The 27872-nt window shown below is 45.3% G+C and overlaps 1 protein-coding gene across 2 annotated transcripts in view; it reads right to left on the bottom strand.

Moving 5' to 3' along the window:
* Positions 1-392: 392 nt before the first annotated feature.
* The window catches only part of Wwtr1 (WW domain containing transcription regulator 1), a 124354-nt gene continuing 96874 nt past the window's right edge, over positions 393-27872 (bottom strand). For both annotated transcript variants that reach the window (XM_005077900.4, XM_013119016.3), the window contains exons 4-7: positions 23689-23891; positions 8145-8263; positions 6736-6848; positions 393-3846 (exon numbers count right to left, since the gene is read on the bottom strand). In XM_005077900.4, the coding sequence (XP_005077957.1) occupies positions 3662-3846; positions 6736-6848; positions 8145-8263; positions 23689-23891 (620 nt within the window). In that variant the 3' untranslated portion in view covers positions 393-3661. The remainder of the gene's footprint in view (positions 3847-6735; positions 6849-8144; positions 8264-23688; positions 23892-27872) is intronic.

The raw sequence follows: 27872 nt of genomic DNA, 5'->3' as shown, positions 1-27872 counted from the left end.
ACGATGGAAAAAGGCACACCCTGTTCTAACAACATGACTTTGATGAAAGTACCGGAAGGCCGGTAAGGGTTTGTTTGTTGTCCGTGCTTGTTTATTATTTTATCTTATTTTGAGACAGGGTTCTCTAGCTGTGGAACTCGCTCTGTAGACCAGGCTGGCCTTGAACTCACAGAGATCTGTCTTCCACTGCCCTCGCCCCCCAGTGCTGGGATTAAAGTGTGCACCACCACTGTTCCTGTTTGTTTTCTAAGTCTTAGTGGGTGTATCAAATGAAACAGAATCTGTCTTCTTGTCTTTCTCATGGTCTGCCAGGGGCTGTAGAAGCCTCTCCAGTTACACCCAAAGCCGTCAGTAAGTGACCACACCACACGAGAGAGACAAAGGCCCAAGGGGAAGTTCAATCGTGTATTTATTTTTTTTATACAGAATGGAGAATTAAAACCTGTAACCAAACTCCAGGTAAAATGGTTTGATTTGATGGATTTGACCGTATATTTCCTGTATGCAGAACATACTGGATTAGAAATCAACAACACAGGTCTCATTTGATAAAATGTAGGTGTTTAAAAAATTAAGTTAAAGTATTAGCATGTGTATAATAGTGTCAGGGAAATGGTCTCTGTCAATCACCCATTTTCCCAATTAAATTAATCTATAGTTTCCTTTTTTTTGGAATGGCTTTTTTTTTTCATTTTCTTCCCAAAAGTTGTCCTTTCTCGTAAGTTGCTTCTAGTTACATGGTAAGAACGTAGCACTCAGTGATACGCCCATCACTTCAAGTCACCTTCTGCAAGTTCCTTTCTGCTGAGCAGTACCCAGAAGGCTATGGCTTGTTCTGTTTTTATGCTTCTCACACACTGGGAAATCATTGAAAGAAACACATCATACATTCTAGATACTACAGTGAGACACTGCCCAAGAGATCACCCAATGTTAACAAGATGACACAAAGTTTTCACTGTGTAAATGTTTCGATAAGGTGTATTTTCTTGGGGAGGAAAAACTTTTTTTTTAAAGTTGCCTATTCTATGACAAAATTTGGAGATGATATGGTAAATGTTATTGATTTAGGACTAAGAAGACTAGTCAACAGTTGTCTTATTGTACGAGATACTATATGAGTAGCACCTTACTATGAATTCTTAGAGAGTATTAATACTTACAGTAATACTATAATAGAACCACTGAGAAATTGCTCTAGGGCTGGCATGTAGCTCCAGGGGAGAGCATCTGCCTAACTAACACACGTGAAGTCTTGGGTTCAATCAGAACTAGACAAAAAAGGTCTGATTCTGATGTCTAGCTTTAGCTCTCTTTTAACAAAAGCCACATTTTATGGCCTTAAAGACAAGAGAAATTACATCTGGCTTTATCTATTAGTAAACAGTCAGGGGCCATATTTTATTCTAGAAAAATACAATATTCATTAAAAAGATCTAAACTAATTTACTAAAAAATTATCCTAATATTTCATAATGCCACAAGCTTATTAGAAAATTGCTTCTAAAACCTGGTAAAATAAATCATCAATGATTTAACTACTTAAAAAAAAGGAGTATCTTTTTTTTTTACATTTAATAAACTGAAATGCATGTATAAAAATATTTTTAAATACAGTAACACTGCTGAGTTTTGTTAGGTCCCTTGTGTTTTGGTTTGTTTTTGATTTTCCTCAGAAAGAATGTGCAACTCTTTTTGCAATTTTTGCTAACAAAAGAGAAAACGAAAGAGTGCTCCCTTTCAACCTAGTAGCAATGTAAATCCCCGCTCGCCTCTGGGTGCTCAGAGGAAGCAAGGAATTAACTGGACATTAATTGGGTTCTTTCAGGAAAAGAGAAACCACTTAAGAGAGCTGCAAGCAACAGTGGCCCACGTTCTTGTCGGTTGACACTTCCAACAAGTACATAGGCAGAGCTCCAGAGAGCCTCAGCCCTGTCCCTCCCTCCTCCTCCTCCCCACCCCAGTAAAGTGCACCCAACCCAACCCTCTTCTCTCGGGCAGCAGGGTCTTTCGGTACGAAGGCCGTGAGAGAAAATTGTTGCTTTGTTCTTTGGGGCACTTCTCGCCCATCTGCTTGCCTCACTTTTGAGGGGTTCTGACATGTCTGGTTCATTTCCCATCGACTGGCCTGTACGCCACGTTCCACAGCATCGTCTCTGACCTTCCACTTGCCTCTTCCCACCAAGACCAAATGTACTCTGTGCATTTATATTCCAATGGACCAAAGGGGATCTCATTGAAGATCCTCAACCAAAAAAAGCCCTCACCCTGCTGGAAACTGAAACTTTCCTCCCAGATTCTTGATGTCTTTCAAAATAAAAAATAAAAAAGAGATTAAATTCATAGATTATAAATAATGTCAGTTCACTATAATAAACAGCTAAGGACTTCATTGCTAGTGCAGACAGGCTGCCTGCTAAATGAGCATGCTGCTCTCAGTCCTTAAGAGCTAACAAAAAACAGTTGCTTACATAAGAGGTACTGAGTACATGCCTTTTGTACCCAACTTAGCGAAAGGACTAGGATAACATACTTAGCAATCAATTTTACTCAGCTCAGAAGCACAGATCTATACGATATTCCGTGACGGGGCCTTTCTGTATTTGTAGTCAGGAGATCTGCCACGCTCTTCAAACAGTTCTATAGACAGAATTACTTTAAGCACTTGGAATCTCGAAAGCAGACCAGATAATACCTCAGAATATAAAATGCAACAGTTAATTTGCGTGTCATCGGGATGAGATGTCTGTTGGCCTCATGGTTTCAGAACAAGTCAAAAGATAAAAATATACATATTTGCCACTGATTTATCAAAAACATTTGGCTGCCCATTGTCATAAGCCACAAAATTACAGTGTTTCATAAAACAGACATCAAATTCTAAGCTGTGTTTTGCAAAAACACAAGTTGCAATTAAAAATAGTTTTGTTTCCTAACTGTTCATATTAGTACCAAGCTGGTCTCTTTCACACCATCTGTCATGCAAGACCTGTTACAAACGCGGCAGTGACCCTTCTGCATGCAGAGCTGAGTGAGCTGCTGGGTGTTCTGCAGTAAGATGACGAAGAGTGGTAACATTAGGACTCCACGCCCTTGTAAATACAGAGCGAGAACAGACATCAGAGCCAGCATGGATTCCAAACCACACTGCGTTCCGCGCAGCAGAAATTTACTATCTATACAATGATTTGTTTTTTTTTTAAAGATCAAGTTAAATAAGTTTTAAAGCATTTGTTACTATGGTTACCAGTACAGTTTTTGAAACTGTAAATCAGGTCTTTGTGCACATTTCCTGGACCGAGCTGCCTGTCAGAATTCACTGCCTGTGGTCAGCTTTTATGGCTTAGAATCAATTGGTATACGAATTTCAGCTAATTCCTACAAAGCTCAGCCATAGGGTAGCAGGGATTTTTTTCTTTTAAAGAAGTTATTTCTGCATAATCAATTCTGCATTATCTGTCACAGAAATGCAGGCTTGCAGAAAATGGAAAGAGAGTATTTATTTACGTGTAACTTAATGTTCTTATGAATCAAAACCAGGCAATGATTAGCTGGCCGCGTGGACAAGGAGGAGTGTGAGTACGGAGGCCCACGCTTCCCTCGTCTCTTGTTCCGCGGGCCCAGGAAATGTCATGGCTGCATCATGGTACGATGATAGTGATTACAGCCAGGTGAGAAAGGGCTCGCTTTTGTTCAGAGCAGACTCTACATCATTGAAGAGAGGGATCAGGTCTTCAGACTCCAAAGTCCCTAGGTCAACGTTGGTTCCCGGAAGGCAGTCGAGGAAATCAGGGAAGCGGGTCTGCTGGGGATTGACGGCCATGGGGGTCTGACCAGCGTTTTCCCCTGTAACAGAATGAAGGGTAGCTGTTACGTCCTTCTTGCAAGTTTACTTCCTTCTTAATTTTTTTTTGATTTAATCTTCTTTTGTTGGTTTATTTGTTTATTTATTTTGGTGACAGGGTCTCACTCTGCAGCTCTGGCTGTCCTGGAACGCACTATGCAGACCAGGCTGGCCTCAAACTCACAGAGACCCGCCTGCCTCTGTCTCCTAGGTGCTGGGATTAAAGGCGTGCGCTGCTATGCCCAGCTAAGTTTTATTTTATATGGGTATTCTGCCTGCATGTTTCGCCTATGCAACAGGTGTATGCCCAGTGGGGTAGAGGGTGAGTATACCCGTGGAAGCGGAGAGACAAGACAGTGGGGAGTCATCGTGTAGGTAGCGGGAATTCAGCTTATGTCCTCTGGGAGAGCAGCCCGTGCTCTTAACCGCTGAGCCACGTCTCCAGCCTTTCCTTCTAAAAGTTATTGAGAAGGGGACACAGACTTGCAGACCTAACATAACTCACACTTTCCATGTCCACCGACACCACATTAGTGACCTCATCCTGTTTTCAGAAAATGTTCATCCCAGTAAGACTAGAGATCTACAGGACATGGTTGAGGAAACTTCTAGAAAGGTAAGCATCTGGAATTTGACTGAGATAATGTTCTTCCGGTAACAGTGTTATGGGAGGAAATACATGATACCTGATACCATCTGACTGTTCCTTTTACTCTGTGACCTTAGGGACACTAACTTGTCTCATTCTCTTTTTACCACCTGGAAATGGGGACCACAGGGCCTTCTGCACAGGCTGGAATAAAATTACAGAGTGTCTGTCACATCCAGGGCTGTGTCGTCCATCTGCTAAGGTTATCACTACGGGTGCTGGAGAGATGACTTGGCGGTTAAGAGCACTGGCTGCTCTTTCAGAAGTTCTGAGTTCAATTCCCAGCACCCACAAACACCTGTAAAACAACTTCAGAAAATCTGACGCCCTCTGGCCTCCAGATACCTGCACACATGTGGTACACATAAACTCACACGGGCGCACACACACATGCACAAAATTTAACAGTTCAAAATTGCACTATGATCTGCTAACTCTTGAGAATATGTATTTTAGCCAAACAAACTCTTTTTTTAAAGAATTCTTCTGGGCTGGAGAGATGGCTCAGCCGTTAAAAGCTAGGCTCACAACCAAAAATATAAGAGATCTTCCTATTCTTTCTCACAGAAATGAAAGCATGCGTTGACGAGACAATCTTCTTCATCAAGGTTAACAATCTCAGAGTATTTCTTATGGCTCTACAATGCAACTGAGGTCTTTTTAAATCTTTGTTGTTTTAGTTACTTAAGTTCATCACTTAAGCTACTTAAGACACACTCACACCCCAAAAAAGGGCAGGTCTTCCAGAGGCATGACTTTCATGGAACATTCTGGAAGGGTGAATGACTGCCCAGTCTTTACTTATTATGTTACTATTCCTTTGTTCCATCTTCTCACAAGTCCAGCCAGGTGTGCTTGTTGCAAAGGGAGAGGGTTCTCAGCCAACCTGCTCCCGGGCAAGTGATCAATGTGACTGGCAGATCCAACAGTCTTTTCTGGTCAGCACTGAGCTCCACCTGCCCTCAGCGAACTACCAAGTATTACTAAATACTATACAACTCTCTTTAGCAGTCTACGCCCATTTCTTACAAACATCTCACAGAGGTGACACCGAACACAGTGAGCTAACACTCGTTTGACCAGATTAATAGGAGCCACAGTGTTTATCAAATCCATTTCAATGCCCTTCTTCAATGGAGAGGCAGAGGTAGGGACATTATTCTCATTTCACTGGTGAGAAGCTGAGGCCCACAGAGCTTCCATGGAGAACAATGTTTACCACGGAGCGAGGAACAAAGATTCAACTCAGGCTGAATTTTGCCTGTGTTCTTTTCAAGATACCATTTAATTGTGTACTATGGCTTCAAAAACACTCCCCATTTACCCACTGGACATTATTTTAGAAACCTATCGGAGAGAATGAATCTTTTTAATGTTTCCTGAGGTACCCATCCCTCTTGTCTTATTTAATTTTGCTTTTTACCCTTACTGGATTCCCAGAATTTGAAAGATGTGGGAAACAGCATCAAGGACTCACCTCATGATGCTATTTCAAGGAAGCAAAATAAATCACTCTCTCTCTCTCTCTCTCTCTCTCTCTCTCTCTCTCTCTCTCTCACACACACACACACACACACACACACACACTCATGTGGAGTTACAGGCAGTTGTGACCTGCTATGTGGGTGCTGGGAATTGAACTCTGGTCCTCTGGAAGAGCAGCTGGTGCTGTAACTACTGAGCCATCTCTCTAGCCCTGCAGGTCTCAAACATGAACTTAGCAGATGACAATGCCATGTCCCAGCGTCAGGAGTTTGGACGCATCTACTCTGTAGGATGCACAGGCTGGGACTGCTTGTCTTCTTGCCAGTTGCTAAAGGAGGGTGTTACATTAGAAACTGGAGCTGACCTCTGGGTTTGCTAGATGAACATCTACTGTCAATCCTTCCCCAAACCAGAAAGTACCATGAAAAGATCAACATGCTCAAAGAACCAAAACTAGTATAAATCCCAGTGGAAAGCGTGGACTATTCCCTACAACTAAAAGGAGGTAATGGGGGGGGAGGGGGCAGTACAGAAAAGGATGGGGGCTGGGTCTCAAAAGCCCACGCATATATGAAGCCACATTTGCGTGAACCCTGAAGAGTAGTAGTGCCTGTGCATTGAAAGGATTGGAAGGGCTTTTAGCTCCTGTTTTTATGTTCACGGTTTGTGTTTCCCGTTGGATTTCAGGACTGCAATAGGCAAGGGGATGATTTGAAAACGAAAGCTCACTGCAGACAGCTACAGGCTGTGAGCCTACCTGTGTCCATCTCGTCCATGTTGCTGAGGAAGTCTTCTGGGGTTGTGGGGACACTGTAGCACCCCAAACCCAGGCCGCTGTCCGTGCTCTGCTCCCTTGAATGATAGGGCCCTCTACAGAGGAAAAATAAATAAATAAAAGTGGAGACCTTAACGTGAGCCCACTAAACAAAGATCACAGTAAAAACACAGCCTCAGGACTTAGTCAGGGAAAGGGAGAAAATCCTACAGGGCCCTTTAGTTTTCAAAGGTACAACCTGATCTTAAGGAACTAAGGAATTACATGCAGATAAAACAGGCCACTCCCCACGCATGGGTACTGACTTCCTTGTCTCAAAATAACCATTTGAACCCTAGTCTATGTACAGATTATGGTACATGATATACTACTTAGGAGAAATTGTAAAAACCAGAAAAAAATAGCGCTGAATAATGCTCACAGATATACACGTTAATGGTAAAAGGAGTATTATGTAGCCAGACATGGTGGGCCATGCCAAAACCCCGACACTCAAGAGGCCGGGGGAAAAGGGATCCAGAAAGACAGCAAAGTTGGCTGTGATGACCACACACCACTTTCTGATGAGAAAGAATGGCGAGAAGAGAGAAACTTAGTGGTGTAGGGATGGGCTCAAACAGTGCTTGAGATATAGCAAGCCTGGAGGGGGGCTACCTCAGTCTTCTTTATGTTTTTCTGTTCTTTAAAATAAACCGCTTTTTAAAAACCTATCCATTCATCATTTTGACTACTTGTTTTTTTTCACCTCTGTCTTCATTTGTATTTGCATACCAGGAGCCTTGGTAAGAGCAGAAAAGAGCAAAACATAAAGCCCACCCCATGAAGTCTACAATTAAGGCTGACTTTCTATTTTTCAGATACTTCTGGCTAAGTCAATCACTTTTCTTTCTCTCTCTCTTAAACACAACATCTCTGTTTTAATTAATTTTTAATTATGCAATAACCTAAAACTCACACCAAACATGCAAAAAGAAAGTAGTTTTTAAATGTACCTTCCACCTGGCTCCCTTGTAGAAACAATTTTCATCATCATAGCAGAAAACTAACACTAGTAACTAAACTCCAAACCTTATTCGCCTTTCGCCATAAATACTTCTGACTTTTCTTGTTCTATTTGCTATGGCATGCTTTTAAACCCCGCCCCCTACAAGTGATTACCAAATAGCACTGTCCTGTTGAAAGTTCATCCTCATGTGCAAATCACTGAGAGGCATACTCCATGTCATGTGACTAGGTTTTGAAATTGAGATGGCTTTTAAAAAACTTCCTTTTCTCTCTTCTGTCAGCTCTCCCTACTCTCCCCACCCCTCAAGAACCCTGCCTTTTCTCCATGTAAACAAACACTCCATAGGTCAGAAAGCAGAAGCCAATGGCCCCCAGTGTGAACTTACCCATTGAGGAATGGATCTGAACTATTATTGGTGATGGACCTCATATCCGTGGTCATGGCAGGCGGGTTGACAGAGGCCATGGTCTCTTCCATGGGGAGCTGTCGGCAGAGGGCAGCTTCCTATACAGGAGTCAGGGGGAAAGGGAGTCATTCAGTTGCCTCAAAGGGTTGCTCAGCAAACATAAAACACTTTGTACCTATTCCAGTCGGTCAAAGTCATCAGCAGATTAGCATTCTTTCTCCACAGTCTTCAAGACACGGCACTCTCTTCCATGCCCAGCTAACCGAACCCAAGGGAAAATTGAGCCTCTGGATGCTTTAAAAACGCCACCTGCTGGCAGGACTGTTAAGACACCCAAGTTGTATCATGGCCTCTCCAAACACTTAACCCACCGACAAGTTAGTTCTATTCTAGGGTCTCGGACTAAATCTAAAGCAATCAAAGCAACTGGACCCCTATGGACTATCAGGTAGGAGCATGTACATGGACTAGCATACTAGTTTCTCTCGCTTCCATGTCAGTGAGAATGGGAGGCTCAGAGCTCAGACGCCACGTGAAGTTACACTTAGTGGTTGGTGGTAATCAACAGATGAATCAACAGCCAGCTAAAAGTTTGCTTTAAGAAACATCAGAGGGCATGAGGTGGCTCAGAGGTTAAGAGCACTGACTGCTCTCAGAGATCCTGAGTTCAATTCCCAGCAACCACATATTGGCTCACAACCATCTATAATAAGATCTGGTGCCCTCTAATGGCCTGCAGGTGCACATGCAGGAGGATAATAGATGTGCGATAATAGATGTGAGAGAGACAGAGAGAGAGAGACAGAGAGAGACACACAGACAGAGAGACAGACAGAGAAAGACAGAGAGAACAGGTCACAAGGTTGGCATAGTCATTTACCACCAAGCCTGATAACCCAAATTCTATTCTAGGATTCACACAGTGGAAGAACCAACTTCCACAAGTTTTTTCTCTGACTTCTATACAAATGTCCATCATGGATGCACATGTACGGACAATAAATAAATATCGCATCAGAGCTGGTGAGATGGCCCAGTGGTTAAAGGTGCTCACTGCCTAAGCCTAGCAACTTGATGAAACCTCCAGGTTCACATAAGGGTATATATGGAAAACTGGCTTCCCAAAATGGTCTCCCACCCTCTACATACAAGCCTTGGCATTAGCATGCCTGCATTTTTGTACAGACATCATACACATGCACATATGCATACAGTAATAATAATAATAGTAATATTAATAATGTTGAGTTGGCTAAAATGACTGCAAGTTGGGAAAACTAAATCCCATAAGCAACTGGATGTTGGATGGGTTATGGGTTTTATTTTGTTAAAGCAGCATGAATACCAAAAAGAACCAGTCCAAAATGTCATGAACTTGACTACAGTGACGCACTCCAGATGGAAATGACCAGGCATCAGACCCCTTTCAAGATGGTGGCTATCTCCAGAGAAGAATACTATCATAAGTCCCTGCTTACATCCAAAACTAAGGTGGGATCTTGCCCATATTTATGCCTATTAGTTTTTCAGTGTCCAAACTGAAATCCTTAAAACGATGGCTACAGTGAAAAACAGAACATTCCAGCTTTCTGAGCTCTCTTTTATCACTTCCTATGATGGTTCAGAATGCTGTTGTCTGGGTGGTGAAGCTGGGAAACATACAGTTACTATGTTTGCTACATTGGAAACATTCAGTTACTATGTTTGCTACATTGGAAACATTCAGTTACTATGTTTGCTACATTGGAAACATTCAGTTACTATGTTTGCTACATCGGTTCTACTGCTTAAGGTGACACGACTCTTACAAACCACACTAGGGAAAGAAAGAGAAAAAAGGAAACTGCACAGAGCCAGTCATGGTGATGCACACCTTCAATCCCAGCACTAGGGAGGCAGAGAGATGGACCTCTGTGAATCTGAGACCAGTCTGGTCTACAAAGTGAGCTCCAGGACAGCCAAACAGAGAAAAGAAACTGCCCTGTTAATATGAGTAGAAATAAAATAACCAGACAAGAAAAGGACCTATGGTTCACTTCTCTTTATCTTAAGGCAAATAATTAGAATCCTTAACTAATACATTTCATTCAATAATACACACACACACACACACAAAGAAATATTTTTTTAAATGGAGTTTTGGAAGTATCTTCTACAATGATCTAGGAAAAACAAGTTATTTTCTTATAGTTGTTAGGACATGCCCTAGAAACTTTATTATATGACAAAACTTTCCTGAAAGTCTCATGTAGAAAACAAGGCTTGAACCCGGGATGAGGAGACTTGAGCCCACCACAAACTGTCACGTGCACTCATGTTCCCTGAACCTCAGCATGAAAGCAACTGGTCAACAATTCACATTCTAACCCTTCAGCTTCTATCTCCGCTCTCCAACGCTATCTGCTTAACTAGGACTTCACTCTTCAACTATTCAGAATAAATATTTTTAAAAACTCCTTTTTGCTTTTTGTCATTTTTGCTCATCTAAATCCCCTCCCCTTTCTTTTCTGAGTCACAGTCTTGATACGTAGCCTAGGCTGGCCCTGAACTAGTGACTCTTCTGCCTTAGCCTCTAGAGAGCTGGGGTCACAGATGCACCACTATGTCCAGCAATTAAGACCCTTTAGTAAACACAAAAGGTTAGGGGAGGGGCTGAGGACATGGCTAAAAGGCACTTGTTACACAGACACAGAGACCTGCGTCCAGATTCCTAGTGCCTAGGCAGAGCTAAATGGTGCACACCTGTACCACAAGACCTGGGGGAGGAGGGGACACAGACACAAACAGGTGGATCCCTGGGCAGAACCAGTCAGTCCAGGTTCAGCGAGAGACCCTGTCTCAAAAACCAAGGCAGAGAGCAACTGAGGAAGACACTAGGTATCAAACTCTGCCCCCCTCACACACATGCACACATGGACACGTCAGCCTGCACACACATGGACATGACAGCCTACATACATACAGGTTTACACAGCAACTGCACTTCTTACTGTTTCATAAAATTTTCATCTCTATGTAATTTAACTACCCATAGCCTATTTCAAATAGATATAACGTGAACACTTGCTTGTGGTAGAGCAAGTAAATAACATTTAAAAACACTTGGTAACATGTGTCATGAAAGGAGGGGCAGGGCAGCTCAGTGGGTATAAGACCTTGCCATGAAACCTTTGAACCCGCACTTAAACAAGCAAGCGGTGCACACGGGAGACAGAGGCAGGAGAATTGTCTGGAATACACAGCACTGCAGAGATGTTGAGAAACTTGACCTTGAGGAAGTGAAGAGAATCACTGCCCCCGCCCCGCCCCCGCCCCGCCCCTGCCCCGCCCCGCCCCCGCCCCGCCCCTGCCCCCGCCCTGCCCCCGCCCCGCCCCCGCCCCGCCCCCAACAGCTCCCTCCACATGTGCACCATGGCACCCACCAGTGTGCTCGCACACGCACAAAATAAATACATAGAGTAAAGACAATCTTAAAATTGGGAAAGGAGAGTAGTTGGAGAGAAGGGAGACAGTCAAGAGGGGAAGGAGAAAGACACTGGAGGGTAGCAAGGGGTAAATAAGAAGAAAAGCACAATATTTATATATGAAAATGTCACAATGAAATCTGCTTCTTTGGGAAAACATTAAAGACTATATCAGAGGGGACAAAGTACTGTAGTATACTGGGGGGGATGATTACCGTGTGGTTTCTCATCTATTCTCTGTATTTTAAATCCAGGAGAAATGCTATTCCATTCTTCATCATCGGTCCTAACTAATCTGTATCAATCTCCAAGCCACGGAAAGAGGAAATGCTACATTCTGTCGGTAGGGGGCTCACGGGATCACGTTTCCACCTCCTTCAAATGACTAACAAAATGCAAGAGACCACAAGGAGTGTTTTAGCCCTAATGATTACTTTAAAAAATACATCTATTAACAATGTAATAACCTGTTTGAGATTACGGTAGGAACATTCTTGGGCTACAGATCATTCCAAAGGGCAGCTAAATCCAAGGCACACCTCTGCTTCCTACAGTGGAGGCCCATCTTCATGGCTGCAGCCCAGGGACTGACCCACCACTCACCCCTGGCTCTGACGACTCTCCTGACCTAGCATGGGCCTCTGCTGCTGCTCCCACCTGCTCAATCCGTACAACCGTTCCCTGTGTCTGGAACATGATCCCGAGACTGTCCCCCAAAGCCCATTTCCTTCACTCACTAACCTGCAAATGCCACTTCTCAGAGACATTCCCCCTGCCACTCTCTGAAGGAGCACCCCAACCCCATCACTGCCTATCTCCATTCACCATTCATTCATTCATTCATTCATGTATGCACTGGTGTTTTGCCTGCATGTATGTCTGTGTGAGGTGTCAGATCTTGGCGTTACAGACAGGTGTGAGCTGCCATGTGGGTGCTGGGAACTGAACTCAGGTCCTCTGGAAGAGCAGTCGGTGCTCTTAACTGCTGAGCCACCTCTCCAGCCCCACTGTCTCTTAACCTGCATCTGTTTTCTTCACAGTAGCTTAGTAATGGAATGGTAAGTCCCACAAGGGAACTTCACTCACTACGTTCATGCCTATATCCCCACTGCCTGTAACCATGCTAACTACGTAGTAGATACTCGAAAAATGTATACAATAAGCAAATGAGAAATAGTAATATTCAAATAGAAATACTTTAAATTATGCTAGCAGTGAAAAAAGTAAGTTTAAAAATCACACCTTTAACCACAAATCTGTCTACACACATCTTAGCTAGCCAGGCACACACTCCCATTGGCTAACACAGAACGAACAGTGCTAAGTGGCCAGTTGCTGAAACAGTGACACCAAATACTAGGAACTGAATCTTGGCTCCACTGCCTCCCCGTTGAGCTATTTCACAATTTTGTGATTTGCCATCTCACAGTGGGGATAATAAAATCTCGTGTGGCCTGGAGGTGGTGGCACATGCCTTTCTTTAGTCCCAGCATTCGGGAGGCAGAGGCAGAGGCAGGTGGATCTCTGTGAGTCTGAGGACATCCTGGTCTACAACACAAGTTCCAGGACAGCCGGGACCGTTACACAGAGAAACTCTGTCTCAAAAAACCAAAGTAGGTAAGTAGGTAGGGAGGTAGATAGGTAGGTAGACAGATGATGGATAAAAACAAAAAATAAATTTCATGTGCAAGGATCTGCTATGATGAGAAAGCTTCCTCAGAAGTCACTGCAGAGATGCATATTTTTCACTTCACCACACGCTCCTACACCAATCTCAAAAGCACAAGTCAAAGGAAGTTCATTAGCAGTAGAGCAGTTGCCTAACAAGTCAAGGCCCTGGGTTCCCAACATCCCCAGGACCACAAGAATAAATGAATAAGTAGATAACTTTAAAATCTTACTGATGTAAGAAAGTCATCCACTTTGACACCCCTAAAACTTCTTCCTCGTCAGCTTTGACCTTGGAAGGATTAAATCAAAATGTGAAATTCATCACAAGGCTAAGAAAACATGGGGCGGGGGGCAAAGATTTATAGACCTACATTGCCTAAAATTAGCTTTAACTATAGAATGGTGAGAGTTACATTTTATAATAGTTCTACATTTAGAACTTTTAAATGTTTACCTGCCTGGTTTTCTGTTGGGTCTTGTTTTGTTTTTGCCAACTTTGATGTATGCTAGAGTTACGGGAAAAGGGAATGCCGACTGAGGAAACGTCTCCATCAGGTAGCCTGCAGGCAAGACTGCAGAGACTCTTCTTGATTAATAACTGATGTGGGAGGACCCAGCTTCCTGGGGGCAATGCTGCCCCAGACAGGTGGTCCTAGGTTGTACAAGCAGGCTGAGCAAGCCAGCAAAGTTCTTCCCAGGCATTTTCAGCTCCTGCCTGCGGGTTCCTGCCCTGACTTCTCTCAGTGCAGGACCGAAACAAATCCTGGCCTCCCGGAGTGGCTTTTGGTGTCCCGGTGTCCCATCACAGTAAGGGAAACCCAAACAAGACACTACTGCTTTGAAAATTAAAATTTCCCCCATACCTGTCCACAAATTTGGGGGTCAAGGAACAATACCAAAGGTAAAAACAGCTCGTCACCAGCGTGTGCTTACCAAAACAGGAGGGTTTGGGACTTCTTAGTTAGTTGTTGTCTTTTAGTAGATTTAGACATAAAATTAAAAGTCTAGATCAGTATGAGGGGCTGTCACGTGACACCCACAGCCCATATATGAGCAGAGAGGCTGACACCCAACTTTGCTTAGACCAAGAAAAGCACTAATTAACAGCTTCTGAGCCCAGGCAGATGTGCTTGCAAGCTTAGGTCAACTTGACACAAACTTATAGTCACCTGGGAAGATGAAATTGTCTCTGTGAGATTGGCCTATGGGCATACCCTCTGGGGATCTCCTTGATTAATGGCAGTGTGAGAGTGCCATCCCTGGTCCTGGGTTATATAAGAAAGCAAGCTGAGGGAGCCTGGAGATGGGGGGAGGGGAAGGGAAGGGAAGGGGGAGGGGGAGGGGGAGGGGCTGTTCCTGCCTTGAGTTCCAACCCGGGCTTCCCTAAATGATGGGCTGGAGCTGGTAAGACACTTTCCTCCCTCAAGTTGCTTATGGTCGGTGTTTCATCCCAGCAACAGAAAAGCAAACAGCTGGACAGCTGGTGAGCCCTGAGGGCAACACTGCAGGGCACAAGAGTCGTTTTATTTCCCACTTCCGCTCCAGCAGCGCTCTTCTGCTCAAGCGCAGTGGCGCGCCTATACTCGGGTCCCCACCAGTCCCATCACTTCCATCTCGCCCTCCTGGGCCTCTGAAAACAGGGCTCAGATTTCTCCACGACTAAGTACCGCAGGTCTCCCTCCCTGCAGACACACTCCACCACGAGCTTCCACAGTCGTGTTACACAGTCACAGTCCAGATGCGTTTCCAGACCATCACTGCCACGGGAAGTGAAGACATTCCCCTCCTGGCGTCAGACACCTAAATGGATGTGCCTAGCTGGTACTCAGGAGTACGCATGCCTAATACGGGGCGCAAAACCAAGCCTCCCACCATCTTCAGGTTCCTCCTAACGCTATTATCCATGGAGCTTCCGACGTGAAGAGCGTTGGTCAATTGGACGGGATTTGGAATGCCCTGGAGACAGGCCTCTGACACACTTGTGAAGAATTATCTAGGATTAAATTAGCCTCTGGCTGTGACAAGAGTCTAGGTTAAGTAGAGAGGAAAGATGTATCCTAAACACGGGCAGTACCAAGTCATGGGCTAGGATCCTGGACTACAAAAAAAAAAAAAAAAAAAAAAAAATCCAAGATTGTCAGTTGCATTCTGTTCAATCTCTCCCCTTCCTGGCTGTGATGAGCTATATTGTATCACCTGGAACCATAACCCAAAATCAGCCCTTCCTTCCCCCATCACACATCAGCAACAGTTCCCGGAAGACTGGAGAGGGCCAGCCAGACCATCACAAGGAAGGGACAATGGCTAGGCATTACGCTGTTCATCTAAGCCCCATGCTACTGTCCTCCAGCCTTACGCCTATCTCAAGATCATCGTTACGTCTGTAAGTACTCCCACTGACCTCCCTGCCATGCCATCAAACCTGTGCGCGTGGTTAGGCTCTGGGGCAGATTCTAGCAACGTGCAACCAAGTCTCATAGAGTGTGACCACTAGGGAAAACAGGGCCAGGATATCACAAAAATCAAAGCCTCCCAATGGCTCTCAAACTCCTAGTGACTAAAAGATTCCTCCAGCCACAGACCCGTGGGGCAGGCAGGGTGCGGGGCTGCCTAGTTTGCAATCAGTTCAATTAAGGTACTACCTACTTCTCAGGTCTCTGGGCTACTTGCTGGCCAGTGGAATACTCGAGAAGCAGGCAAGGATTCACAATGCTGTTGGGCCTGTCCTGAGCTTAGCATAAAAAAAGAGAACAATGCCATGCAGAGAAAGTGACTTTAAAATAGGAATGGTTGGGGTTCAAATCCTGGTTCAGTTACAATAAAGCTGTGAACCTTTAGATGACATTGTCTTTTTTATTTTTATATGCATGTCTGTTTTCCCCAAATGCATGCCTGTACCCAAGAGGTCCGAGAGGGTGTGGGATTCCCCCTGGAACTAGAGATCCAGCTGGTAGTGAACCAAGTAGGTGCTGAGATTTGAACTCTGAGTTTTTGGAAAAGCAATCAATGTTTTTAATCATCTGTCCAGACCCTTGGACTAAAGTTTTGACAGCTCATTAAAATGGTTTATAAAATCTGTTTTCTTGGGCATGTTAAAAAGATCAAAAGGGCTGGGCGCTGGTGGCGCACACCTTTAATTCCAGCATTCAGGAGGCAGAGGCAGGCGAATCTCTGTGAGTTCGAGGCCAGCCTGATCTACAGAGGGAGTTCCAGGACAGCTTCCAAAACAACACAGAGAAACCGTGTCTCGGGGGGAAAAAAAGATCCGTGTGAGACACTCCACACAAGGAGTGTCAGAATGGCAGTGAATGGTTTGATAGGTATCGAGAAGTAGCGGCCCAGACTTTGCATTTTGCTTACCACATGCCAAGCCTGAACACAGAGCCCAATGAATTTGTTTTACTGATGAAGAAACTGAGGGACAGAGAGAGTAAGTGCCTTTCTCAGGGCGCAATAGCTAACAGGGTCTAAACCCAGGCAGGCTGACTTCTGAGTCTAGTTCGGGAACTTCCACAGAGCAGCGGGGAGAAGGGAGTGAGGACTGAAGTCGTCAGAGCTCAAATCGAGACCCTTTCACCTACTGCCGGCCACGAGACTTGGGCAAGTTACTTCACTTCTCTGATCCTGTTTTCCCAGCTATAAAATGGAAATACCAACCCCATGACCTCACTCAGCCTGTTTAGAAGAAAATTTAATGAACCAGTCTGCTCAACAGTACTGAGCACAGTTTTTCCTCCACGGACTGGGGGGGGGGGGGGGCAGATGGCACTGGAAATGTTTCAGGATCCTTTTCCATGTATGCGGGTGGCGCTAGTGTCCTGGGAATTCACACCACATTTAGTGAAGTTCCAGCCCTCTCCCTCCCCCCACCCGCTTTCCTTTTCCCTCACACAGAAGCTGGGAATGGAAAACCTCTGTAAAACACGGGCCTTGGGAACCTCTGTGAGTTTGTGGTTGATCTGCCGGTTCCCTTAGACAACAACAAAAATGCTCTGTGGACTGGAAATGGCCGGGAGGCGGCGTGGTGTACGGACTAGCTGGAGGCGATAGCGAAAGGCCCCATGCTATGTGTGAGTTAAGTAAGACTTTCTGGAAGAGAAGCCCAAGCTTCCTTCCCCCTGGGCCTGCAGTTCTCCCGTGGAATAAATCAACAGAAGAGGCAGGAGAGCAAACAGCGGTGGACAGCATCCCTTGTGTTCTTGGCTAAGAGGGCACCTCCCACCCGCCAGCCCCTGCCCTCACTGGAATGTACTTCAAAGGGAAGGGAATGATAATAACCCTTCTGAAGGTTCTCAGCTAGACTTAAGTGTGCCGCCAGGGATGCTACAAAAATGGAAGGCTGGATTGTTTTAATTATAAAGGGTGGGGCGAGGAGGAACAAATGAAAAGGAGGAAAAAAATGAAAACAATATTTTAGAATCCTACCATTAGACAGTTATTTTAGTGCAGAGATGTAACCCACTCTCTCTCTGTGTCAAAACCATGGGGATCTCAGAAGCAAATGTTTGGGGGTGGGGGCGGGGGGTTCTGATGTGAATCTCTTTTAAACCCTGTGCCAAGAGATTCTACAAACTCACTGTCACGTTTCCTGCAGTTTCTCTTTCAAAGACCTCATCACACACATACTCAGCTGCCAGACTGTCTCTATAAAAGTGCAGATTCGAAACTCTGACACTTTGGAGAAAACATTTGTTGAGTCCGTAATTATTATCCACAGCCCATTGCTATGCCTTTAATTCGGGATGCACATAGCAATCTTGAGTTCGTCCACAATCTGTTTCTGCTATCTCCTAGAATCACATGAACGAAGGCAAAATTTAGAGACTCTTTTTTGCCTAAACAAAAGGCGAAGTGAGTTTTTGAAATGCAATACTTCCTCATACCTCTGTGATCTAATTTTCCTGAGTGCAAAATGAGCCTCCATCTTAAAACAATGCCCGATTTATTTTCAAAGGGACCTTTTATTATGTGTTTATTTATTTAAAGGGTCAAATAAATATTGTACTTATGACATACAACATGTTGCTTCAGGGCGGTGAGGGAAGTCCCTTTTGAAAGATTTGAAATGGCACCCTTTCCTTTCTCCCCATTTCCCTACCCCTACCCCCAAAGTCTCACTATGTAGCCCTGGCTGGCCTGAAACTTGCTGTGTAGACCAGGCTGGCCTGTAGCTAGTAGGGGTCTTTGCTTCCTGAGTGCTGACACTGATTACAGTCATATACCGCCACCCCTTGTGGTATCAGTCCACAAAGGAACACAGTAGAGGCCTCAACTCCCACACAAATTCAACACTTGCTAGAAACTGAAATGGAAACTACAGGACAGAGCCTGGTCCCTGTCCCACACGTGTGATGAGAACATTTGTTGAGCATTAATAAATGAATGAACCTAAACAGCCATTTCTCTACAGATGATTTAGGTATATGGTGAATGCTGGATGACAGGACCCCCGTCAAATGCCTTAGTCAACTCTGAAATCTACCTCTATGATGAGTGTTCCGAAAACTTAGAACCTATGTTCCAGAGGCTGTGAAATGCTTGGCTGGGTATGTATTTAACTTTTCTAAAAAGCTCTTAAAACTCAAGACAGAAAACAGCCCTCTAAACCTTCCCCGAGACCAGCACGGCTCAGTCCTGTGTCCCTCTCCGTGGAACCGTGGATCTGAAAAGGCTATGAAACTGGTCAGCTGGCCTGCCCACCCCCATAGCAGTTGTCAAGCTTGACAGAAATCTTAAGACCTGCTAGCAGAATTCTGAGCCTGCCTCTTTCCATCTGTGTCCGTCGCCCGGGATACCAAAGGCCACGCTTAGTCAGCATTTTTGTATACAAGCTGTATTCTCCTACCCCACCCCCAAGTTCCAATTAAAGAGAGAATAGAGGTTAAAAAAAAAAAAACAGTATGGAATTCGCTTGGAAATAGTAACAATCCCGCAGTGTAGGCCCTGACAAGTTCAATTCTGCTGCTTCCGCAGACAATGCTCAATTCAGTTCAGGGACCACATTTGAGGAAATTTTCCTGCTTGGGGAGTAGGGGTGATATACCTCCCGTCATGCGTGACAGGCAAATTACCTACCACCATCTGTATCTGCATCCTTTTAAAGAATGTTTATCGCGCGCGCGCGCGCGCGCGTGTGCGTGTGCGTGTGTGTGTGTGTGTGTGTGTGCGTGTGCATCCCGCCTAGGAATGCATGCACACCACACAGCACATACATGGAAGCCAGAGAACTTGTGGGAGAGCTCTCTCTCTCTCCGCCTTGTGATTTCTGGGGATCGAAGTCAAGCGGCAGGCTTGGTGGCATGCGCCTTTACTCTCTGAGTCATTTCACAGGCCCCTCCATCTTATTTCCTTATTTTGAGACCGTTTCTCACTAAAGAACCCAGGCTGGCTTTGAACTCAGTTGGTGCCTTAGCCTCCTAAGCTGTTAGGATTAGAGGCCTGCTGCCATCAGGCCTAGCCTAGTTAAGATGCCTAAATCTGTGGAGACACTGCCATTTTGAACCGGATTCAAACTGTTGTTCAACAGTTTGTTGGCCAGGAGGAACGCGGTCAATGGAAAGGGATAAAGGAATAGCTTAACACTGTTTTCACAGAAAGCAAATTTGTCGGGGCTCAGTGACAATAATAAAAGTCAAAGAGGTAACCACCGGGGCCCCAAGGAGGTAATGGTGTTCATTTACCCCTTGACCCACAACTGAGACTAGAGTTAATTATTCTGTCTCCTCTGCTACACAGAAGGTGTATAAAGGCAGTCATGTCCCAGTTGCTTTTCTATCGCTTCCAATTCCAGGGATACTGGCTAAGGGAATTGATCAGGAAATAAAGGAAGAAAGGGGGAAATAGCTCCCATCCTGAACCAACGGAAACTCACTTTCGAACCGCAATCAAACCGTCTCCAAATCTACTTTGTTAATGTCCTGAGCGGCTCTAGCACCATTGAGCTAACACAGGACAACACAGGGACAGTTGTCGGAGGGCACGGGCCAGACGGTCATACAGCGCAGGCTGAGGCGCAGTCTCCCCACAGGGCACCATCCAACTGCAGGTGCCAGAGAAGACAGGCAGCTGTACACAGAGGTGTCCCGCAGGCAGGAGAGGCAGGGTGGCTGCAGCCATCCCAGTGAGCAAGCGAGGTCCAGGCAGCTGCTGGGGACTGAGGCAGACCACACCACTGGAATTCGCAGAAAACCCACAAACCTCATCAGGAAAAACCAGTCCTCCGCACTGCAAATGCCTGTTTGGTGCTGGCAAGCGGCTGAACAGGTGACCCAAAGACCTCATTTACTTCCAGTCCTTTCCTGCCCCTACCCTGGCTGAGGCACAAAGAGCAAAGTGGAAAATTCACCATAAGAGGTTGAAAGGCCTACCAGGGGCAGGCAGTGTAGCTCAGCAGGCAAGGACTCATGCTGAGCAAGCCTGAGCACCTGTGGTCAATCCCCAGCTCCCACAGTGGGAGGAGAGAGCTGATTCCTGAAGACCGCACTTGACCGCTACCTGGAGCGCATACACAGTAACTACAAAAAGCCTGCCAAGGGGCTGGGTAACGATAACTCAGCAAGCAAGAGTGGGTGCCGCTCTCCAAGAGGTCCCAGCACCATCGTTAGCTACTGTTCCAGGGGACCATGCGTGCATGTGTGCAAAACATTCACACACGTAAGATAAGATGCGTCATTTTAAAACAAGGAAGCCCATCAAGATGATATTCAAAGCCGGGCATTGGTGGCGCACGCCTTTAATCCCAGCACTCGGGAGGCAGAGGCAGTCGGATCTCTGTGAGTTTGAGGCCAGCCTGGTCTACAGAGTTCCAGGACAGCCTCCAAAACAATACAGAGAAACCCTGTCTCGAAAAACCAAAAAACAAAAAAAGATGATATTCAAGACACTCTGGGAATGCCCCCAGAAAACACTCCCACATCATCATTATATGGCCTTATTACCTATGACTAGGGAGCATGGTGCTTCTGGGGTGTGTGTGTGTGTGTGTGTGTGTGTGTGTGTGTGTTGTGTGTCTGTAGGGGGAAACCAACCTTCCATGATTATTAAATCTATTCAGACATTTTCCCCAATATACTCCAGTAACAAAATTAACAAGACATCAAAACCATCCATCCAGTTTCCTAACTAGACACACACAGCCACCTCGCAGTCAAAGCTGAGCAAAAGTTGCCAGGCTTTTCTCCTCGCTGGACGCTGTGGAGGACACCACACTGGGCTGGCCTAAAATGCACCAAGTTCCCCAGCTGCCAGGGATCAGTACTGAAGGAATGGTGCTGGCATCTCTGTAATACGAGCCACCAAGACCATCTGTGGCTCAAAGGCACCTGCAGATAGCATAAAGGAAACAATCCCGGGCACTCTTACCCACCCCTTTCCAGACATTCTTTCTGTGGGAAAGAAGGAGACGGACAAAAGAAAGAATTATATAAGAGGAAGAAATAGAAACAAATCATTCTGAGCAGAAGAGTGATTATACACACATACATACATACACACACACATACATACATACATACATACATACACACATATATATGTAAAACACCATTTGAGATCATTTAAATACAAAACCGAGGAGAATTTATAAACGAGACTATAATACACTTTATATTTCCACATATGAAACTGATCAGCTCCAAAGAGAAATCTCAGGCAGCAGTGAGGCGCTCGCCTTTAATCGCAGCACCCGGGAGGCAGAGGCAGGCAGATATCCGTAAATCTGAGGCCAACCTCACCTACAGAGTGAGTACTAGGACAGTCAGAGCTACACAGAAATCTTAGCCTTAAAAAAAAAAACAGCCAAACAAACTAAATAGAAATAATCCAAAACTGGAAAATAATATGATTGCTTCCTGCCAGGACGTATCACCTGGTGCAGCCGAGCACACATTTAGATTCTAATAGTAAAAGCCACAGTTGTGGTTTCCTAACAGCCATCTTCCTTAACTTAATGTTCACTTCTTTTATTTTCCACATGCTATATCTGAGCTGTATTTGATGATCAAGACATTATCGCTGATAGAAGATGGTGTGCAGATCTTAAAACAGCAGCTGTAACTGGGGAAAGTATCTACCCTGTACCACCCCATGCTTCTTTCCAAGGATGCTCTCTGAACAGTTAAAACGATTTCTTAGCCAGGCATCTTTCTTCCTCCCTCCCCCTGCCCATTCTTGTTTCCTTCCCTGTCTTTCCCTGGGCTGGGGATGGGCCCAGAACTTGGAACATGCTAGGTAAGTACTCTACCACCGAGATACACCTCCCTCCCCCAGCTCTGACCTCAGACTTTCAATCAATCCAAGACAGCCTTCCGAGGTTTGGATTGAAGGTGTGCATCACCGTCTTGGCTAATTTCTTTTGTTTATGAAGAACATTACAGCACACAGTAACTGGACTGAGCCAGACATGGTGACACATTCCTATCCGAGGATTTAGGAGCCGAGACAGAAGGATCTCAAGTTTGATACCAGCCTGGGATTCATAGCAGAACCTCAGAACCTTTTTTAATTAATTAATTAATTTTGAGGCACCTATACAACTATACAGCTCTACTTGTCCTGGAACTCACTCTGCAGACCAGGCTGGCCTTGAATTCACATGGATCCACCTACCTCTGCCTCAATGGCAGGGACTAAAGGTGTGCGCCACTATGTCCTGCTGTGACAAGACATTCTTAAAGCAAAAGTCTGACTGATACCCATGCAGTTTTATAGAACATTACATTAAACTCATATCCAAACCAGTTTTCTTTCCATTCTGCTCGGACTTCATCCTGTCCCATGCTCTGCAGTAGAGCAAGAGAGCCGTCTGCAGAGAGCTGTCTCATGGAATGCCTCTCCGCTATCTCCACCAATGAGGGAAAGGGGACAAAGTTGACTCCATGTCTAGAGCCAGGCCCTAAGACACTGGCAGCGTCTGTCTCCCATCTCTTTCAGTGTTTCTCCTGGAGGACTGCTGTTCTATGTCCTTCACTTAAGAAAGCCCATGCTTCCTGTAATCCCAACTAAGCCCAACCTGCCAGAAATCTCCATTGGCTCCCATCCTCTGGGACCTCGCACACCGCCTACCAGCTGACTACCACTAGGCGACCTCGATGACAACAGAAAAACGGCCTACCTTAGCCCTTTATAAATTCTTGACCTACAAAACTGCAATTAAATTAAACGATTATTTCAAGTCCCTGAGATTGGGGGATAACTCATTACCAAGCTAACTGGAACGTGTTTTTTCTTTATTTCTCCTTCCTCTCCTTTTAAACACTATCAGTGCAAAGCAAGGCAGCCCTGCCAAAGAGCATGTCCTTGAACTCCTAAGTTTAGTCCTTGGACTCCTATGTGTAGCCCCGGAAGATAGCTCCGGAAGAGAGACTCTGGTCAGCCACGGAAGCACACACCTGCCTCATGAGCTCCTCTTGACGCATCCGGATCCTCTCTCTCTCCATCTGGATCCTCTGCAGCCGCAGCTTCTGCTGCTGCTGCTGCTGAGTGGTCAGGGCGTTGGGCACACTCATGAGCCCCGTGGGCGGGTTCGGAGTTGGGTGGCTCTGCGGACTCAGGTTACTGGGCACGACTTGCTGCTGGTGTTGGTGATTCATCACTGCAGAAGGGGAGAACACACAGGTCAATGGCCAGGGCCTACGACACCCTACCATAAAGGGACCCCAGAATGCTTTGCGCCCTGGAGTGTCGATTCGGAATTCCTTTTAGGTCCTTTACTCTTAATCATGACTGTTTTAAAATGATGGCCTTGATTCTATTCATGAGGGTACATGTAACAGTCCCACACCTAATTCATCTAGTCTTGGCTTCCTGTGCTCTTCAGAATTTTATTTCATGTTTCCTATGCCCAGAATACATTTGTATTATACTTATTCATGGGGTGGGGGGGGCTCGCATGGGTCACATCATACACGTGTAGGTCATGGCTGGTTCTCTACTTCAGTCACCAGGGTCCCAGAGTTTCACTCAGGTTGTCCGGCTTATAGCAAGTGCCTTTACCTACTGAGCCGTCTCTTACAAGCCCCGTTTCTTGGATATATATTTAACGTAACATAAACATAATGGTAAACCTAAGTCCCACAAAGATTGTCACAGCTTAAGAAAGATTTTCCTCCAGGACACCCGGGAGTGTGTGAATCTTTTTCAGACACCCCGAATATCTGTAGCAGCTTCACAGAAAGTATGCAACGCGTTCTCAGCATCCAGGGGGGACGCAAAAGCACTCAGGGTGAATGAATGAAGTGAGAGCATCAGGTGAAAAGCAGGCCTCGATCATACAAGGGGCCCAGGCACACTTTGTTAAAAAGGAGTAACTCCTGGGACCGGAAGCATCGCTCCATGGAAAGACAGAGCGCTTGGCTACCACGCGGGAAGCCCTGGGTTCCATCCCCAGCATCATGTAAACCCCAGAGTGACGGTACATTCCTAGAATCCTAGGACTCAAGGGTGGAAACAGGAGAATCAGAAATGCAAGGTAATCGTTGGCAATACGGGGAAGTCTGGCGCTTGTTTAGGCTGCGTGAGATCCTGCCTGCAAGTATCAGAGAGCTGGAAAGATGGCTCTGTGGCTAGGAGCCCTGGCTGCTCTTCTAAAGGACCCAGGTTTGAGTCCCAGTACACATATGGCAGTTCAGAACCACCTCTAGTCCTGGGAGATCCAATGCTCTCTTCTGACCTCTGCAGGCACCAGGCATGAACGCGGTACACAGACACACATGCCAGTAAACACCCTATACTTTTTTCTTTTTGAGACAGGGTTGTGCTGGAACTTGCTATGTAGACCAGACTGCCTGGAACTCACTGATTCTGCCTCCAACTACTGAGATATTGTAATTAAAGCCCTCAAGTTAAAGATTTGTATTGGCTTTTGTCCTGGGGATGGAGTGTTGCTTATAAACAATGGGCTGTTTTACTATACCCTGGTCCTCAATTGTTGAATGTTTCGCTCTTCAGTTTGCTGGGGATGTCATGTGGGAGCGCACGTCACCAACTGGATTTGCTTGGAGGGGTGACAGAGCAACCTAGTCTCCCTGTACACAGCGTGGACAGCAAAGGGGAGATGGGGCCGCTCAGCTCCTAAGCTTTGATGTGGGGAACTGACAGCACTTCTCACCCCCTTAGTCTGAGAGCAGAAAGCAAAACAAAACAAAAAAAACCCACAGTCCCACTATGGCAGAAAGCTGAAGTGTGTATTTTTGCTTCTAGGACTTGGTACGGCCAGCCTTGCTGAAGGCTGCACTGTCGGAAGGATTCACACATACGGTGCCACTGGGAAAATGTTCCATCAGGCTCAGCTTCACCTAAGACAAAACTCCAGACATCCGGAAGAGCTTAATTCATAAAGTCTATTTCAAGTCAAAGGAAGGAAGTGTTAAATGTTATCCCCAGAGACAGATGTTTCTGAGCCCTCTTGAAGGGGGCATTTCTGCTTTTCTGACATAACTACTGTAGACAAGACACAGAATATTCCAAATATCAGAAACCTTTAGATTGGTGGTGGGGCGGAGGTTAAAAATCACAGGCTGTTAATAACATTGTTTTTTTCCTAAATGTAAATTATCCAAACATGGTTATTTATGGGTGTGTGTATCTTTGGGTGCCCAGGGCAGTCAGATGAAGCCCCTGATATGGGTGTTGAGATCTGAACCCGATCCTCTGGAAGAACACCATGTGTTCTTGACTGCCCAGCCACCGCCCCAGGCCAAAATCTCAAATTTTAAAAATTCTGGCTTAGATCTGACAAGTCACTAACATAACAAGATTGTGTGGAACTGTGTTAACTTCAACAATTTAGCTAAACCATCATTTACAGTAGACAATACACTGCCCTGGATTCACTAACAAATAGAATGTTCCTTAACGCTCCGATACTCAACTCCACATGACAACCAAATGCTCTCTGTGGACTTTATTAATGTCTGATTTTTTTTTTAATCTGGGGATTTAAGACTCGGGGCTGACTCCTCCCAGATCACACCCTTGCTGATCTTCAGAATGTCTGCTCTAACAGGCGTTCACTCTTACTCGAGACATCAGCTCTTAAAGGTGTTAGCTCTTGCGGGACACGTGTTCGATCTTACAGGAAATATCCATGCAAGAGCATCCCTGGTTATTAACTGCAGAGCCTGGAAAAGACTGGGCCTTCCACAATGGTTTTGTTTTCAAAATAAAACCCACTCAAGCACATAGCACACTCACCACAGCGCGTGAGGGTGTTTAAAATTATTGCTTACAATAGCAAAAGACTAAACAGGATCTTACTGTGTATCCTGTAAACCATCCGCCGAGGGACATTCTTCACAGTAACCAGGAGAATAACAGAATAGGATAATCTTATGGGCCATAGGAGCAAAACCACAAGGCACAGACCATATATCTAAGTGAGGTTCTATTCGTGGAAAGGAGGGGTGGATTATGCATACACCGCTGTTGTCCTAGAACAGACCTGGAACTGGTATCAGTGCTACCTCTGGGTAGTCTGGGTGTCAAAGATGGGAGATACTCTTCCCACTCTGCGTCATTTAAGTTCTTCCAACATGCACAACAGCTGATGTGAAATACGGGTAAATATTTTTAAATTGAAAATTCAAGAGGCAGGGGCTGGAGAGATGGTTTAGCAGTTCAGGGCAATTGGCGTTCTGACAGAAGTAGGTTTCCCAGCACACTCGGCACACCGGGACCCAGTGCATGCTTCTGGCCTCTGTGGGTACCGGACATGCATACAGTACATACACATACATGCAGGCAAAATATCCACATACATGAAATAAATCTTTCTTTGAAAGTGAAGAAAACACTAAAATTATTTGAAACACATCAGAAGGAAGTTCTACTCTTGCAATTGCTCACTACAGAAATGAGGGAAACAAAACCAACAGAAAGCGACCTAGAAGCCGGTGTCTTGACTTCATTCAGTCACCCACTATTCAACTCTGCCTCTTCCAACTGATTAATTTCCAAGAGCTGCTGAGCTTCGTCAACCCTGGAGCTCACGGCTGTCCATGCAGGCTGAGCCTCTTCAAGGTCACTGCTTTTGGGGGAGACAAGACAGCTGCTGCAGAAAGAAGGTCACCAGGAAAACACAGTCAAAACATCTGACTTTGCAATGAGCAAAATATTCCTTGGGATGATATTCCAGAGCATTTCTGAGAGGAAATGATGGTCCCGTTTTTTTAAAAGCGTACCCCAGTGCTGTATGAGACCAAACTACCATGATCTGCCTCAGAAAGACTGACAACTTTTGGGTTCAAGACATTTGCCACCCCCCCCAAAGAAAGACACAATCCAAGCACAAATTCACTGATAGAAGAACTCACTAAGTTCAAGTTGAGATATCTGTTTTCCCCCCTCTCCCAAGAAAGTGATGTTATCTTTTGTTCTATTTTGAGGGGAGGAAGTAAATCGCTTGTGTTCTCTGTGGTTGGAAATTAATTTAAAATGATGCTTTTATTTGTTGCTACTCAGTATAAAAGAAAACACCAAGACAGACAAACTCCGCAGCCAACGTGTGACAGGCACGTGCTGCAATGGCAGTGTCCTCGGTGAAGCATTGGAGATGACCGTTACTGAGGATGGACCT

Source organism: Mesocricetus auratus, unplaced genomic scaffold (assembly GCF_017639785.1).
Source record: "Mesocricetus auratus isolate SY011 unplaced genomic scaffold, BCM_Maur_2.0 Super-Scaffold_100011, whole genome shotgun sequence".
Lineage (NCBI taxonomy): Eukaryota > Metazoa > Chordata > Mammalia > Rodentia > Cricetidae > Mesocricetus > Mesocricetus auratus.
The sequence above is the reverse complement of the archived record's forward strand: the minus strand, read 5'-3'. Positions and strand labels throughout refer to the sequence as shown.